We start from the raw sequence: 17,145 nt of genomic DNA on the forward strand, positions 1-17,145 counted from the left end.
CAATGAGATGATGTCTGTCTACCAGGAAGTGGGCCTCCCCAGACACCAAATCTGCGATGGCCTGATCTTGGTCATCCCAGACTCCAGAACCATGAGAAATAAACTTCTGTTGTTTATAACCCCCCGACCCCCCAGTTTATGATATTATGTTATAGCAGGCAAAAAGCATTAAGACACCATGCACTTGAATAACAAACTCTGGAAATAGAGCCACTGTCAAGCCTATTAGTGACTCTCATTGTGAGACTTCCAGAATTAGCAGGCCGTAAGATATTCTGGGGGAAGACTGGGTGGGGCTTATGACAGCATCCAAGTCAGGTTCGGAGGAATGGGCCTTCCTCTAACCTACAAAGTCATAACTAGAAAGAACTTAACTATAGCATTCACTTCTCCACCTGCCATAGGAAAGAAAAGAGTAAATCATAGGGGAGACAAAGTGATTCCTTTCCTCTTGGTTTATAAAGCCTGCCCAGAGCCAGCACACAGAGCGTGTGCCCATGTCACAGGTGGCCCTCCCCTTCTGCACCAGGTACACAGTCAGGCCTCACGAAACATTAGCTACTACAAAATGTAGGACTTACCCAAAAAAGAACATGTGTAGAGATAGAAAACAACATATTCTGAAATGTCCATTTTTCATTCTAATGCTCAGCAGTCATATAATAACCGGATGACCTAAGCTGCTTTCAATTAGACTTTTGGGAACAGAATGGTATCTGTTTCAAGACAAATACAACCAATTTTCTATCTATACTTGAAATTACGTGTGTGTGCATACAGACAGATTCGCTATGTTATTTATATGTTCCTCAGGGATGATTTACTGTTCCATAACAAACGTGGTGATCAAATGATTCTAATCACTGACTGAAAAGTAATGAAATAATCTAAGATCATCTCTGAAAAGCTGAAGCAGATCCATATTAGATAAAAAAGAATGACTTCCATAAATCGACTCATTCAACACACAGGAAAGCATTCTATCTTTATATTTCTGTATTTTTCAACCTCCTCTGGCCTGCTTGCCACCCCACTGCCCATGGCCTATGTCACCAATCACCTCCAAGTGACCCCCACCCTCGCCCCTGCCCCGATGACCACCATAACCACAGCACCCAGAGATGAGTCCACTGCACTGTGCCACTTTCACAGATGGGGGAGGAAGAGAGCTGTAACTGTCAGAAATACATGAAAACTGTCAAAACTACATGCCATCAGCTCTGGAGATTTTGAAGCACTGATGGCTCTCTGTTCTGTGAATGTATTTTAAAAAATTACATTATCCCTCCTTTCAAGGTTAGCAAAAATAAAAGATGAACTCTACTTCCGCCTCTGCAAATGACCTCCTACGACCGCAGGCAGGCCCACGCTGCCTTTGCCTTCCCCACCTGCTTGAGGCCAGACACATCTCCGTGGACCACTCCTCCCTTCCAGAAACTCCCCTGTTCACTTCTTCAGCCTTTACCCAGGAGTTTCCTTTGCTGGCCCCTCGCCTTCCGACTGCCTATGCACTGGTGAGGTTCCCTGGCCCTGCCTTAGTCCTCTCTCTTTTCACAAAACCATCCTAGCAGTAAAATCCTTTTTCCCAAATAAAATGGTTTGTGCTCCTCACCCTCCAGTAGAACAGATAAAAGCAGAGCTACTCTGGCTGAAGGGGGGAAGGAGGCTTGAGGCCACCCTCATGGGGCATCTCTACAGAGCTCTAGGGTTGGGAACCACCAGCAGTTTCCTTCAACCAGCTGGTGTGAGCTCCATCTCCGGTCCCCCCTCTGCCCCCTCAACACCTCCCCACTTTTTGCCCAACAAAGTCATATGAGTCCTTCCAGATCCAGTTTCCCAGCCACCTTCTTTGTGATTCTTTATGTACAAAGTAGCTTTGAGCACTTCGTTATCCCCCAAGGCACTCTGCACCGCCTCCACCATTGTACATGTATCACGTGTTTGTTTACGTTTTTGCCGGCTCCACTAGATTGTGACCATTTTAAAGGCAGACAAGATGATGACAATGGCGTGCGTGCATGTATGTGTTTGCATGTGATGGGACAGGGGAGTCTCAGATGAACCTAAAGTTAGGCTTAAACTGTTCTGGCTGTGAGGCTGGTGCACTGGTCTGCATGAAGAGGCCGTGAGGAGGGAAGCAACTGGAGAAATGGGGAGGAGAGGTGGCTGCGGTCTCCATGCCCGCCAACCAGAGCTGCGTCTCAGCCCTAGATAGAGAGGGTCAAGCAAAATCCAGGAACTGCTTTCATGAGAGACTTCACGAAATATTTGTTAAACCAGAATACTGAACGCATAATATTCTCTTCTTTGAAATAACATTTTCTCTGTTCTTTTCATTAAGACCCAAATTTCTAAAAGGCCTATATTTTCTTCTCAGTTCTGATGAATAAAATTCTGCCTAAAGTCAGAGTCAATAAGCTCCCAAACTAGCAGTTGCTAATGAAAAGAAACTCTGAAGAGATGAGAGATGATGGCACAGGTCCACTGGAATGGAGACAAAATACTGAGCTGCAAAACCGATCCAGAAAGCCCACTAGGTGGAGATGAAGGCCGGTACCACTCACAAGAATGGAGTCTTTGCAGCCTTTGTACTTACAACCATTTTTTAAAACAAGAGTTCTTGCAAGGCTGTCTGGAAGACTCCTTTAGAAATATCTGAACATTCACAGTTTAATCAAGAAAGTATCCATTAAGGGCAAAAATCTCCTACCAATTAGTTGTCAATTGGCAAACTGCATTCAGACTGGCCTCTGGAACTCCCAAAGTTATAAAAATAGCTGGATTCCTTTTTCTGCAAAAGAGCCTCAAGTCTCTCTGACTCCTCTCCGTTTGGAAGATTAATAACGGTGATAATTCTGGAAGACTCCTTTACCACACAGCGGTGTGTACCTCCGCAGAGGGCTGGGAGTGGGCCACAGCACACTCTGATGTCCCGTGCAGTTCACTGACACCCAGGTTAGCAACACAGGCTGTATGCTCGGTGAACTGGGGCTGGCAAGGGCAGGCCCGGGGGGACCTGCCAGGGAGGGGACTTGTTCATAAGCACCTATAAGAACCAACTCCCAAGTCATTTTTCTTTTCTTCCTTTTTTTTTAAGTGAATACTCTCTGTATTTTGGTTAATCAACAATCTTTAGCACCCATTATGGACAAAACAATATGCTGCACACATACCAAGGATACAAGAAGGAACAAACTACCCTGGCCTCTGCTCTGATGGAGCGCACTTTCTCCTGGAGACAGATGAAAGAATAAATAAAATAACTGCAAGCTGTGATAAGACACTGGTGAAACCAAGACCACCAGCTCACCAAGTAACGCTAGAAGATCGCCACAAGGGATTTTATATGTGTAAGAGAGAGAGCGGGTAGGCATCCTCTTTTGACATAAAAGATGATGGAGAAGGTCTTTTTTAAAACATGCATTCAGTCAAATCCATGAATTTAGCTAATCCTTCTTTCCCTAAGTGTACAATTAGGGAAAACCTAATGACTACTTTACAAGTTAGAGTTTTGGCTTCTTTTGCTATTTATTAAAAACACGGCCAGGCGCAGTGGCTCACGCCTGTAATCCCAGCACTTTGGGAGGCCGAGGCGGGTGGATCATGAGGTCAGGAGTTTGAGACTAGCCTGGCCAACATGGTGAAACCTCGTCTCTACTAAAAATACAAAAATTAGCTGGGCATGGTGGCGTGCACCTGTAATCTCAGCTACTCAGGAGGCTGAGGCAGGAGAATTGCTGGAACTGGGAGGTGGATGTTGCAGTGAGCCGAGATTGTGCCACGGCATTCCAGCCCAGGCTGACAACAGTGAGACTCCATCTCAAAAAAAAAAAAAAAAAAAAAGGCAATATTTTCAGGCCAAGCATGGTGGCTTATGCCTGTAATCCTAGCACTTTGGGAGGCCAAGGTGGGCAGATCATCTGAGGTCAGGAGTTTGAGACCAGCCTGGCCAAAATGGTGAAACCCCGTCTCTACTAAAAATACAAAAATTAGCTGGGTATGGTGGCGCGCACCTGTAGTCCTAGCTACTCAGGAGGCTGAGGGAGGAGAATTGCTTGAACCCAGCAGGCAGAGGTTGCAGTGAGCCAAGATTGTGCCACTGCACTCCAGCCTAGGTGACAGAGCGAGACTCCATCTAAAACAAAACACACACACAAAACTAAATAAGACTAAACAAAAATTTTCTACCTGTTAAGGTACTTAAAGGAAATATTTTCTATGTAAAAATTAAAAATCATTAGAAAACAGGTACTTGACTTTAAATTTTTTTATTTATTTAATTAATTTATTTATTTATTTTTGAGACAGAGTCTTGCTCAGTTGCCTAGGCTGGAGTGCAGTGGTGCAATCTTGGCTCACTGCAAGCTCCACCTCCCGGGTTCATGCCACTCTCCTGCCTCTGCCTCCCGACTAGCTGGGATTACAGGCACCCGCCACCACACCCGGCTAATTTTTTTTGTATTTTTAGTAGAGACGGGGTTTCACCATGTTACCCAGGATGGTCTCGACCTCCTGACCTCGTGATCCACCTGCCTTGGCCTCCCAAAGTGCTGGGATTACAGGCGTGAGCCACCGCGCCCGGCCTTGACTTTTTAGTATCACAATTTTGACCTAGTGAATACTGTGACCAGCTTTTGTTGGTGGGGGGACGGGGACGGGGGCACCAAGGAATTTATGACCCTATGTTTATAAATACAGATATCTGAATTGGAATTACACCAACACTGGCAACATCTTATTGACAAAATATTTTAATTTCATAAAGCCAATATAATCCCTTGTTCAATTTTCTCTAAAGTACATGAAACAGCTAATTTTTTCCTTCTTCAACTGATCTTTTCCTGCAATTATTTTCACGGAGATAAGGCTTTTCTAGGTAAATTTTAAATCAATCGGATTTTACCTACTTCAAATATTTACCAATTATAGCTTCTGTCATTATGAATTCTCTCTACTGGCAACTGCTTTTTGTTTATTTTATAAAGTCCAATAACCTGGATCAAAGTCTGAAGATTTTAAATCTGTCATGAATATTTCATTCTTTTGTTGATCTGAATTCAAAAACAAATTTTACTGTATTAAATATCAGCAAATGTCAATTTTAATTTTACTTCTTCTGTCAGCTTTTCAACTGTATGAGGTTTGACTATGCCACTTAACCCAGTGTCTGTCTTGTTTTATGTTGACTATTTCTACCAAGAATTGTCATTATGAAATATTCTACAGGACTGGTCTACTTTAATAAAAATCCAGCCCTCCCACATACTTGTACACTTGTGATCACTTGGGATCTCATACTAACCTTCCTCACTGGTGAGTAACTCCCCTCTGGTGTTTCAAGTATATGGTCACGGAGACAAGGGCCAGGTCAAAATGTCCCCAAGACCAAAAGGTCTAGGCCCTAACACTGGAGCCAAATGTTCAGTGCATGTGTAGACAATGTGTGTAGCACAAGTATGTGCCTAAGTAGGAATTATGTTAGCTAGGAGAATCTGGAAAAAGTAAGAACTTTTATTCTAAGAATCACCAGCTGATATTCTTTTCACTAATTTCCAAAGAGAAAGACATAGCCAAGTCAGTTGGTGAGATTTCAACAAGTACTTATCGAGAAGCTGAAACTGCCCTACAAACTTCATTACTTCAAACCATTCCATTTGAGATAAGAGCTCCTCTACTCTCTCTCACTAAAACCTCACTTGCCAAGAATTCCCCCAAAGCCACATGGAGGCCCATGGCAGCACGAAACCCAATGCCCAGGATACTGGGCACTGGTGGGTAGAGGAGGATCAGTGTGCCTGGGAGACTGCTTACACTGAGCCAAGAGTAAGTTTGACAGCAACAAATGAAGGGATGAGGACAGGGAAAGCTAGGTTTCTCACTCCTGGAACACAGAAAGGGAGGAAAGCTAGAAAGAACTATGAGGCAAGGAACTGAAATAGGAGTACCAGTGAGAACTTACGGCTATTAAACACACACACACACACACGCACACACAGAAGGACACAGGTTACAGATGATAATGTATATGTGCTTGCATGTTCATTTATATTCACTGTATCTTTTCTGCTGTCTGCTGAGAGGGCCTGGAAGAAATGTACAGTACATCAAAGAACTAAGCACACTGAACCCCCTACATCACGGTTTCTAAATACTCCATCAAAGGGAACCAGAGCCTCCTTGAAGAAAAGGCTTATTCCAGGACTGGGGCAACAAAAGTATAAACTAAACCTGGAACACAATATGCAGAAAACAAGGAAGTCTTCAAAGATTGAAAGGGACATGTCACAACATCAGGAGAGCCAGGCTGAAGGAGCTCCCACTGTCTAAATCACAGGTCTCCACGAGTTGACACTGTTACAAAGAAATGAATGACAATGCAAATTAATAGACAAGAGAAAGCTTTTTACTACAGTGGAATGCCAACTAATAAATGCAGAATGAATGAAAGGAATATGAAATCACTATTTGGCAATCAGCATAGACGTGGCTGATTTGGGCAGGAGTCATCCGTGGAGGCCAGGGCTAGTGGATGGAAGTCTGATGAGAGACACTGGTGTAATCTTGAAACATCTCACCACAAAATACTAATGAATTACCAAGAGGACCACATGGTGAATTAAGTGTGAGAGAATCTGGCAGACGCAACATGCCCAGGCCAGCAAGGTTAACCTCACGGCATGCGCCCTGATGCGAGGCTCTGAGAAACACAGCATCATTTCCGTGGTATTTCTTCCCAGGATGCATGGCCTGAATCTGCTCATGAAGAAACACTCGATGGACCGAGGCTGAAGATTCTTTAAATTTGTCAAGGCCATGAAGGACAGGGAAAGGCCGATTTCTGTTTCCATTTTCAGTGCCCCTCTCATGGCTTAACTGCCAGCAAGGCAATTTATTCACTTAATCATATCTATTCATTCATTTGACAAATATTTATACTGAGCTGCACCAAACCCTTAACATTATGCCAGGTATTATGAAGCAATCTAATTTTATGGCACATAAGCTGTCAGAAATTGGGGAAGCAATATGAACACACAAATTCTAACATAAGGGATCCTGTAAGGTTGCACAGTAAAACAAGACTTCCTGAATGAGGGATAATTCGGGGAACAATTTGTCCTAGATAGACAAGTTTTCATAAGTCTAACTAAAAATGCTACTTCAGGCACTAAATCTTTTTGTATTTTAACCATTTGGCTGCGTTTTGTTGTTGTTCTAAAATATATTACTCACTTTCCTGCCTTCGTAAACTGAACACAATGTGGTCATTATTTTAGGCAAATTTTAGTTGTATACATCTAAATCATGCAACATAAAACATTAATAAAGTCTCACTTCATGAACACACCTGAAATTATGCAAATGTCCCAAATTAAAACTAAGCACCTAGAATTACATAATTTTAAACTGGCAGGCTGAGTGAATTAACCTGTGTGTCTATTACTGGTCCATGGCAAACCGATTTATCTGAAAACAGAAATAAGCCACCATACTTGTAGCTTATTGAGAGTCCTATAGGAAAAATAGTCTCAGAATCATAGGAATTTTGAATTACGCAGACACCTCAGATACGTATCTCTGAAAATGCCATGACAGCAATTATAATTTAACCTATTTATGAGTTGGCTTCTACTGTGGCATTAATTTTCTGGTCTGTACTGTGAGTTAAAGACTTGCTGGGAGGTGCTGGCGGAGCAGACCCTGCTAGTTACCTACAAAGTACCCATTTCCTCCTTCTTCCTTACTAGCAGAACCCATTTTCATCCCTAGGAGCCTGTGCCACCAAAACTCCCCATTTTCTACCCTCCCTTAGAACAGAAAATGGCAATGTGATGCAATTCTTGCCAAGGAGATGTAGAGAGATGTCCCTGGGGAGGGCATCTCCCCTGAAACAAAAGGGCAAAGCTTCACTAGGAGAAAGTTTTCCTACCCTTTACTCTGCCCCATTATTTTTGTTGGAAATACAGCATGTGAGGGCAGAGTCACAGCAGCCACCTAGAGACTGGACGAATGAGGGCTGAGGCCTATAAAACGAGGGCAGCCTGGAACAGTGCGGAAGGCTGGTCTCTGGGAACATCACAGCACAGCTGTGCCAACCCTGGGCTGCCTTCCCCCACACTCCTTGCTACAAGAGAAAAATGCTCCTGTTACTTTACTTTAAATGACAATCATTTGGGCGGGCACGGTGGCTCACACCTGTAATCCCAGCACTTTGGGAGGCCGAGGTGGGCGGATCACGAGGTCAAGAGATCAAGACCAACCTGGACAACATGGTAAAACCCCATCTCTACTAAAAAGACAAGAATTAGCTGGGCATGGTGGTGCCCGCCTATAGTCCCAGTCACTCCTGCTGAGGCAGGAGAATCGCTTGAACCCAGCAGGCGGAGGTTGCAGTGAGCCGAGATCGTGCCATCACACTCCAGCCTGGCAACAGAGCAACACTCCATCACAAAAAAAAAAAAAAAAAAAGACAATCATTCAATCAACCAAAGGCACTGAGTGATATTTGAGGATTATTTATTTGCTCCTGTCCTAAACAGTCTTACTTTATTAATACCATGTCTTTTATCTTTTATATTCTTATGGCCATTATTTATGGAGTCTCAGACTTTTCCTTTGGTCAAAGAACCCAGCTAAGAAAATCAATACATGACATTCACCAGGCCAGTGCCTGGTCCAGCATAAGGTCCAGTGAGACAGAAATGAGAAGTAGGAAAGAGAACTTTAGGGGAAGTTTTCTATGCTTGAAAGAGAGCCACAGAAAGAGACACTGCCCCCGGCCTTTATCCTTGTGGACGTGAGGCCTGAACTGCTGCCCATGGCATGGCACAAGCCTACCGAGGAAGCCTACGCAGAGGAGGGGAGATGCAAAGTATCCCAGGAAAATGGAACCAGATCCACAGGATTCAATTAGCCCTGAAGAACATCCTACTGCAGAACTTCTAGTATATAACTTAATATCTTTATTATTTAGACCAGTTTGAGTTAGTGTTCTGTTATTTGCAAACAGGAACATTTCAACGACCTCAGAACGTGAAAGACTCAGCCCACTGTAAGAAGAGAAGAAGGCTCAATCACCTCTACCTCCACATCTACTACTAATAACACCTCCACCACCACCTCCTCCTCTTCCATCTCCACCACCACCACCCCCTCCACCACCTCTACCATCACAACCTACTCCTTCACCACCACCTCCACCACTTCTACCCTCACAAACACCCACCACCATCACCTCTGCCACCTCCACCACCACCTCTACCACTACAACCTACTCCTTCACCACCACCTCCACCACTTCCACCTCTACAACCACCACCTCCACCTCCACCTTTACCACCTCCACTACTACCTCCACCACCTCCACCTCCATCACCTCCACCGCCATCACCTCCACCACCACCTCCACTTTCACCATCACTACCTCCACCACCTCCACCACCACCTCCACTTTCACCATCACTACCTCCACCACCTCCACCACCACCACCTCCACCACAACCATCTTCGCCACTGCTACCTCCACCACCACCTCCACAACCACCACCTCCACCTCCACAACCACCACCTCCACCTCCACAACCACCACCACCACCTTCACCACCACCACCTCCACCTCCACAACCACCACCTCCACCTTCACCACCACCTCCACCACCACCACCTCCACCTCCACAACCACCACCTCCACCTCCACAACCACCACTTCCACCTCCACCTTCACCACCACCTCCCACCACCAGCACCACCTCCACAACCACCACCTCCACCACCACCACAACCACCACCTCCACCACCACCACCACAACCACCACCTCCACCTCCACCACCACCACCTCCACCTCCACAACCACCACCTCCACCTCCACAACCACCACCTCCACGACCACCACCTCCACCTCCACCACCTCCACCTCCACAACCACCACCTCCACCTCCACCACCTCCACCTCCACAACCACCACCTCCACCACCACCACCACAACCACCACCTCCACCTCCACCACCACCACCACCACTTCCATCTCCACCTTTACCACCGCTACCTCCACCACCACCACCTCCTTCACTACCACCTCTATGACCACCACCTCCACTTCCACCTTCACCACCGCTACCTCCACCACCACCACCTCCTTCACCACCACTTCCTGTGCCACCACCGCCACCTCCATTACCACTACTACCACCACCTCTACCTCCACCACCATAACCACCACTTCTACCACCATAAGCACACCATCACCACCACCTCCTCTTCCACCACCAACTCCACCTCCACCATGACCTCCACCTCCACCACTACCACTACTTCTACCACCATAACCACTCAATCATCACCGTGTGCCCAGAGCAGAGGAGCCCATGATGCTCCCTGCAGTTTCTTCCAGGCTCTCGTACTGGTGATGGGAGAACTGGTGATAAGAGTGGGAGTGAGAACGGGGGAAGGGGCCAGTCCCTTCCACAGAACTGGGAAGCCCAGAAGTGGTGTCCATGTCCCTCCATGGACTTTCTTTCTACCGTGTTCTCACCATTTCATGCCCAGCTCCTTTCTCACCAGCCAGGCGCCCATGGTGGAGAAAAACTTAGGATGTGTTTAAAGTCAAAAGGCAGTTTTGTGTCAAAACAGGTCCCTGAGGCCTCTCAGGGTCCCACCAGTCTCATAGTAGGAAGTCTCGAGGTTACATTCTGTAACCCCATATCCTTATCTGTAAAATGAGGCTGATGGTAATAGCTGTATCTATTTGACAAAGTTGTTATGAGGAGGAAATAGCTAATGTAATTAAAGTGCCTAGAACAGTGCGTGGCATTTAGTGAGTGCCACACATAGAATCATTTGTTAAATAAGTTAAATTGATCAATTACATGCATCAATTACATCAATTACATGAGGGGTTGAGGGAGGAGGAGAAATTTTTCATCTTCGATATCTTCACAGGGTTACAGATATTTCCTGTTAGTCTGCATGGATACTCTTTTTTTCTTTTCCTGTTTTTTGAGATGGAGTCTTGCTCTGTCACCCAGGCTGGAGTGCAATGGCATGATTTCGGCTCACTGCAACCTCTGCCTCCTGGGTTCGAGTGATTCTTCTGCCTCAGCCTCCCAAGTAGCTGGGATTATAGGTGCCCGCTACCATGCCCAGCTAATTTTTGGATTTTTAGTAGAGACAGGGTTTTACCAGGTTGACCAGGCTGGTCTCGAACTCCTGACCTCAGAAGATCCACCCGCCTCGGCCTCCCAAAGTGCTGGGATTACAGGCATGAACCTCCGTGCCTGGCCAGATACTTTTTTATATCAGGAGAAAGAAGTGTCTTTTCAAATCGAAAAAAAATCACTGCTATTAAAAAAACAAAACAATTATTCAAGGAGCAGTGACATGTGATTTATTAACCCAAAAATGTACTCAAATGTAACATTCCAAATAATATCTTCTCACATATTTCCCCCTCTAATGACAAAAACTCCTCTAAAGTTTTTGAAACATGTATCCCTTTTGCCTAATGATTATCAGTGATGACTGAATCCCCTGTCACTCAAGGTTAAGGGAACATCACCATAAACTGTTAATTGGATCATTGTTTCTATTCACTGCACAAAACTTTTTGTAGTATTTTTCTGTTGGCAGAGAGATAAGCAGCAATCTAGATTTACACCCACAAAGCAGGAAATAAACTGCCTCAGTTTATGTTCTAGAATACCTTCCTCCCAAACAGAATGAACTTCACCCAACTGGCTCCATTCCCCTATTTTAGGAAGGAGGTTTGATAAAAGAAGCTGCAAAATTTCAAGCAATTTGTTAAATTTTTAAATTATCACTTAAACTTCTTTGACTATACACTTAGAATCCAACACCAGAGTGAAATGGAACAGCTAGGAATGTAAACATCATTCACTAAATCTAAAGACAAAAGGTCACTTTTCTTTTTCATATTGATTGTTATATGTCTATCACCCCCAGGGGGAAAAAAAAGAACCTGCCATCTGGTTTATGTACCATTTTACTCATTACAACATTGAAGAAGGGCTCAGGTTTTCTAGGCAAAACACATACACAGAACAGAATTGTCGAGTCCAGGCTATGCCTAAGAGAATTTTACCAAGCATCTCTGGGACACTGCCTCAAGGAACCAGGGAGACTGGATGGATTCCAGTCCCTGTCAGTAAACTAGGATGCCAATCAATTATCCTGCAGGGTTACAAAATGAACTAGAATGCCCATCCCATTTAATCCCCACAGAGAAAGCTGAAACAATCACTTCTCCCCAGGAGTGAAATGGCATCATTCTGATGATGCCCGGGACCAAAGCCAACAGGCTCAGCTGGAACCTGAGGCCTCTCAGCCAGAAACTGGGACCAGGAAACTACAGCAAGTGGATCTCTTGCTCCACTTGCTATGTTTTTCTAAAAGCAATAAAAGTTGTATTTTTCCTTAGACAAATTTGGAAAAATTAAAAGTAAAACATAAAAATAAAAATAGAAATATTATTCTGTTGGTTATACAAATTTGATATGTATATATGCCAGGAGATTATTAACTAAGTCTAAGCTTTCCTATTTCAAGGTTCTGTATTTACTTTGGCAGTCATAGGGAGTCATACATTTAATCAGAATTTTTAAATAAATTTTTAAAATAGTGTGTAAAGTTTTCAGAGTTGTTTGAACCGTAAGAACATTTACAAAGTGGTATCTATGGTGGCTAAGGTACTTCCTAAAATAAATAAAGATTTCTATTCCTATGTAATTAGAAGTCATTACAGATCCTTTACCAAATACCTTCCCTTCAGACTTCCGTGGCTAAGGTTTTAAATTGGTTCTACATGATTATATTACAAAGTCAACTTCCTTAGAAAAACAATTCTGAATACCTTTCATCTTCTATGAAACCCTTTTCGAATCCATGTTTTTTTCAAATGTGTAGCCCCCCTCTTCCTTCTTTCATAAAAGAAGACAGATTTTTTTTTTTTTTTTTTTTTTTTTTTGCAACGGAGTCTCGCTCTGTCGTCCAGACTGGAGTGCGGTGGCACCATCTTGGCTCACTGCAACCTCCACCTCCCGAGTCCGAGCGATTCTCCTGCCTCAGGCTCCCGAGTAGCTGTGATTACAGGTGCCTGCCACCACACCCAGCTAATTTTTGTCTTTTTAATAGAGACGGGGTTGTGCCATGTTGGCCAGGCTGGTCTCAAACTCCTGACCTCAGGTGATCCACCCACCTTGGCCTCCCAAAGTGCTGGGATTACAGACATGAGCCACCATGCCTGGTCAAAAAGACTGAATTTTTAAAGTGTAGGGAAAAAAATGTTTTTAGCCCCATGCCAGAAATGCTATATGCCCCTACATATTTTGGGTATTACAGTATTAATTGCCATATCTTATGGTAGAAAGTGGGAGGAGCCAAGCTGTTAAGCTCTTCTTTTTATTTGTTTATTTTTTTTATTGCTTGGAAAATCAGTTATTGCTTTTCTAAAAATGAAACATGCTCATTGTAAAAATTTCTAACAATCTAAAAACATGCAGAGTAAGATACAGGAAATGTAAATTGTTGCTCCACCACCCATGACCACAAAAACCTGAGTAAGAAAATGAACACAAGTTGCAAAAAACTCAAATGAATTGCAGAAATTAGACTTCATTAATACATTCCCATTGCTGAGGAATGAAATGTCAGCATACCAAAGTCCATGGCTTTTCAATGCACTCTTCAGAAGTAGAAAACCAAAATTTAAAACAACATCGTCCATGAAGCCAAGGGAACCATTACACCAGAACATACAGCTCCTCCCTGGAATAAGCCTTCTGTGAAGCTCAACTTTTCCTCTCTTTTAACATCAATGTTAAAATGCCTCCCTTCAGGGATACTAAGACATTTCACTTTTGAGACAGGGTCAAATAGAAAAAACATCAAAAAGAAAGAAATTAATTCTGCACCTGGGTAGCATTATTTTTTCCCTGCTTGGAGTGTGTACTAACTTCAACCAGATCAATTCTTTCATGAAATGAGGGAGAAAATAAACTCTCCATAATTTTAAAACATATTTATTATGATAAAAACATGGCTCTATTTGTCATTTCTATTTGTGGAAAACTGAAGGCCATCTTTTTCTCTGTAAAGCTTTTTGTCTGCTACATTCTAGAAACATTATAACCTCTCCACCAACCAGAATGATTCTGTTTATGCAAATAAATATATTTTATGACATGTAAAATTAATTAGTTATATGATTATGCTTCAGTAATGACAATGTTTTGCACAATAGAAAAAAAGCTGATAAAATTTAAATTTCCATTTTTATATTCCAACAAATAATTTAAATTTGTTTCTTGATTAATTCAATGTTTCACTTGTGAAAAGCAATTCACTTCATTTTGAAGTACATTTATATTTTCTTTAGTCACCTTAACTGTTAGTTCTACTCAGCAAGAATTTACTGTCTTTTTATTCTTTTTCTGTTCTTGGTTAAATGTCTTCTGGTAGGTCACATTTTACCTATTTATGTCTTGTGTCATAAAAGCATTCAAGAACATTTTAAAGTAAAATGCTTGAATAAAATTATTTTAGTAAAAATGTAAAAATACATGTAAAATAAATGTAAACAAATTAAAATAAATGTAAAAAAAATAGAGTATTGGCTGGGCACGGTGGCTCACGCCTGTAATCCCAGCAATTTAGGAGGCCGAGGCAGGTGGATCACAAGGTCAGTAGTTTGAGACCAGCCTGGCCAAGATGGTGAAACCCTGTCTCTACTAAAAATACAAAAAATTACCCAGGTGTGGTGGCGGGCGCCTGTAATCCCAGCTACTCAGGAGGCTGAGGCAGGAGAATTGCTTGAACCCGGGAAGCAGAGGTTGCAGTGAGCCGAGATCGTGCCACTGCACTCTAGCCTGGGCAACAGAGCAAGACTCCATCTCACAAAAATAATAATAATAATAATAGAGTATTCACATTTACTGAGCTTTTATTTTCAGTAGTTATAGATAAGAGATGAAAAAGACAGAATTTAGTTTCATACTTTGATGTCATTTTTTGAAACAATGGCCAATGGTACCTTTATCATTCAAAATTTTTCAAAACTCAAAGGACAGAAATGAACATAGCAGGTCTACCAAATAACCTAAACATTCATTAATTTGCCATTGAACCTTATGATACACCAATTGAAATAAAACCTTTTTATAGCAAAGAAAATTCTAGTATTTGCTTTATGGCATTACAGTATCTTTTTTATTCAAGTGGGGCCTGAAAGTGCCAGTGTTCCTCCAAAAACACGCATGAATTTACCACATTTCCATATGAGAAATAAGAAGCTGTCACTTGGCCTTGAAAAAAATATGACCATTAATGTAATCACTTAGAATAAAAAGAAAGTGCCAGGAGTTCAAGACCAGCCAGGGCAACATAGTGAGACCCCATCTCTACAAAATATTAAAAAACTAGCCAGGCATAGTGGCACACGCCTATAGTCCCAACTACTTGGGAGGCTGATGTGGGAGGATCACATGAGCCCAGGGGTTCAAGGCTGCAGTGAGCCATGATTGCACCACTGCACTCCAGTCAGGGCAACAGAAGGAGACCCTGGCTCTTTAAAAAAAAAAAAAAAAAAAAAAAAAAAAAGAATAGAAAGAAAGCACCATCATTAACTGAATTGGGATCCGTACTAATAATATCAGAGTAATTATTGTCTGGCACTACCAGGAAGCTGGGTGTTTGGGGTCAATCAGACACTTAAGTCTCTACTTATATTAACATGTGGATTTGTGATTTTATAAGATATTCACATTAATACTCTATCAAACTTAAATCAGTTTTTCTTGTAGAGGTCAGGAAGCATTTCTCTATCTTCATATTTGGATCAGAATCATCATTATGAACCATTTTACCAATGTTATCATAGCCATGCTAGTTAAGAAAACATTCTGGTTGGTAACCTGTTGGGTGAACCATTTCTAAAATTTAAAAATGCCTGCCACAAAATAAGTCTGCTGCATTTTTATGAAAATAATAAAATAAAAACTTTCATACTCTTTGGAAAAATGAGAAAAGCATTGATCAGTCCACTTACAGTGAGCTCACAGAAATCCATGCTATCAAGGCTTTTGCTTCTGTGTAATCTCCCTTTAATTCGTCTTAAAGAGGGTTTTCCTTGGCTGACACTAGAAGTAGCACCATTAGGATTTTCAGAGGATGGCGTTACCCTGCAAGAAAGAAAAAAATTCTTAAAAAGGCAGGTTTACAGGTGAACACATTTCTCAAGTTTGAGGGAAGCATTTACTCAAAGGTAGCTTTGGAAATGTCACACTCCTTTTTCCAGCCAAAAAGCTAAGAACCACAGCAGAGCTACATTCTATCAGACACCCTTTCTAACTATTTCTTAGCTAGTTTAGACATCTTGACAGGATTCAAATAGTACAACATTAAGATTTATTAGGCTGTGGGTGGTGGCTCACACCTTGTAATCTCAGTACTTTCAGTGGCCAAGGCAGGAGGATCACTTGAGCCCAGGGGTTCGAGCCCAGCCTGGGCAATACAGGGAGACCCTGCCTCTACATATACACACACAAATAAAAAAATTAGCCTGTCCTGGTGGTGCATGTCTGTGGTCCCAGCTGCTTGGAAGGCTGAGGTGGGAGGATTGCTTGAGCCTGGGAGGTCAAGGCTACAGTGAGCCACCACTGCACTCCAGCCTGAGAGATAAGAGTAAGACCCTGTCTCATTTATAAGGTTTTTTTAAAAAAAGATTCATTAAATATCAATTCTACAACTATTGAAGAAGCCATTAATATTAGACTGAAGTTTTCTAGGTAACTTAGGGGCATCTGCTTCCTTCTGGGCAGTTATTTATTCAACACTCAGTCCGGTGCCTAGCACACCCAGTACAAGTGAGCTATCATTGTGTCCATCACAGATACTGTTCAGCATGGTTTTGTTAAGCATGAAAATAACATAAATCTAAACATGATAGCACACACTTAATTCAGCATAATTATGGAAACATGAAAACACAGACAACAAGAAGTAGCAAATAGTATAAGCCATCTATAAAGTGCACACTGGAATACATGTTCATACATATACATACAGACACAGTAAATATCATAAGATAGACTAGATATGGCTACAGTTTAGAATAAAAGTAATACATCCATAGA

At 42.5% G+C, this 17,145-nt stretch overlaps 1 protein-coding gene across 7 annotated transcripts in view; it reads right to left on the reverse strand.

The window, feature by feature from the left end:
* The window catches only part of TJP1 (tight junction protein 1), a 268,094-nt gene that overhangs the window by 239,481 nt on the left and 11,468 nt on the right, over positions 1–17,145 (reverse strand). For 6 of the 7 annotated variants that reach the window (XM_034938367.3, XM_034938366.3, XM_034938372.3 and 3 more), the window contains exon 2: positions 16,059–16,191. In XM_034938367.3, the coding sequence (XP_034794258.1) occupies positions 16,059–16,191 (133 nt within the window). Of the gene's footprint in view, positions 1–16,058; positions 16,193–17,145 lie in introns of those variants that run through there. The other variant, XM_034938371.3, reaches the window with a different exon arrangement.

This window comes from Pan paniscus, chromosome 16, assembly GCF_029289425.2.
Source record: "Pan paniscus chromosome 16, NHGRI_mPanPan1-v2.0_pri, whole genome shotgun sequence".
In the NCBI taxonomy this organism is placed as follows: domain Eukaryota; kingdom Metazoa; phylum Chordata; class Mammalia; order Primates; family Hominidae; genus Pan; species Pan paniscus.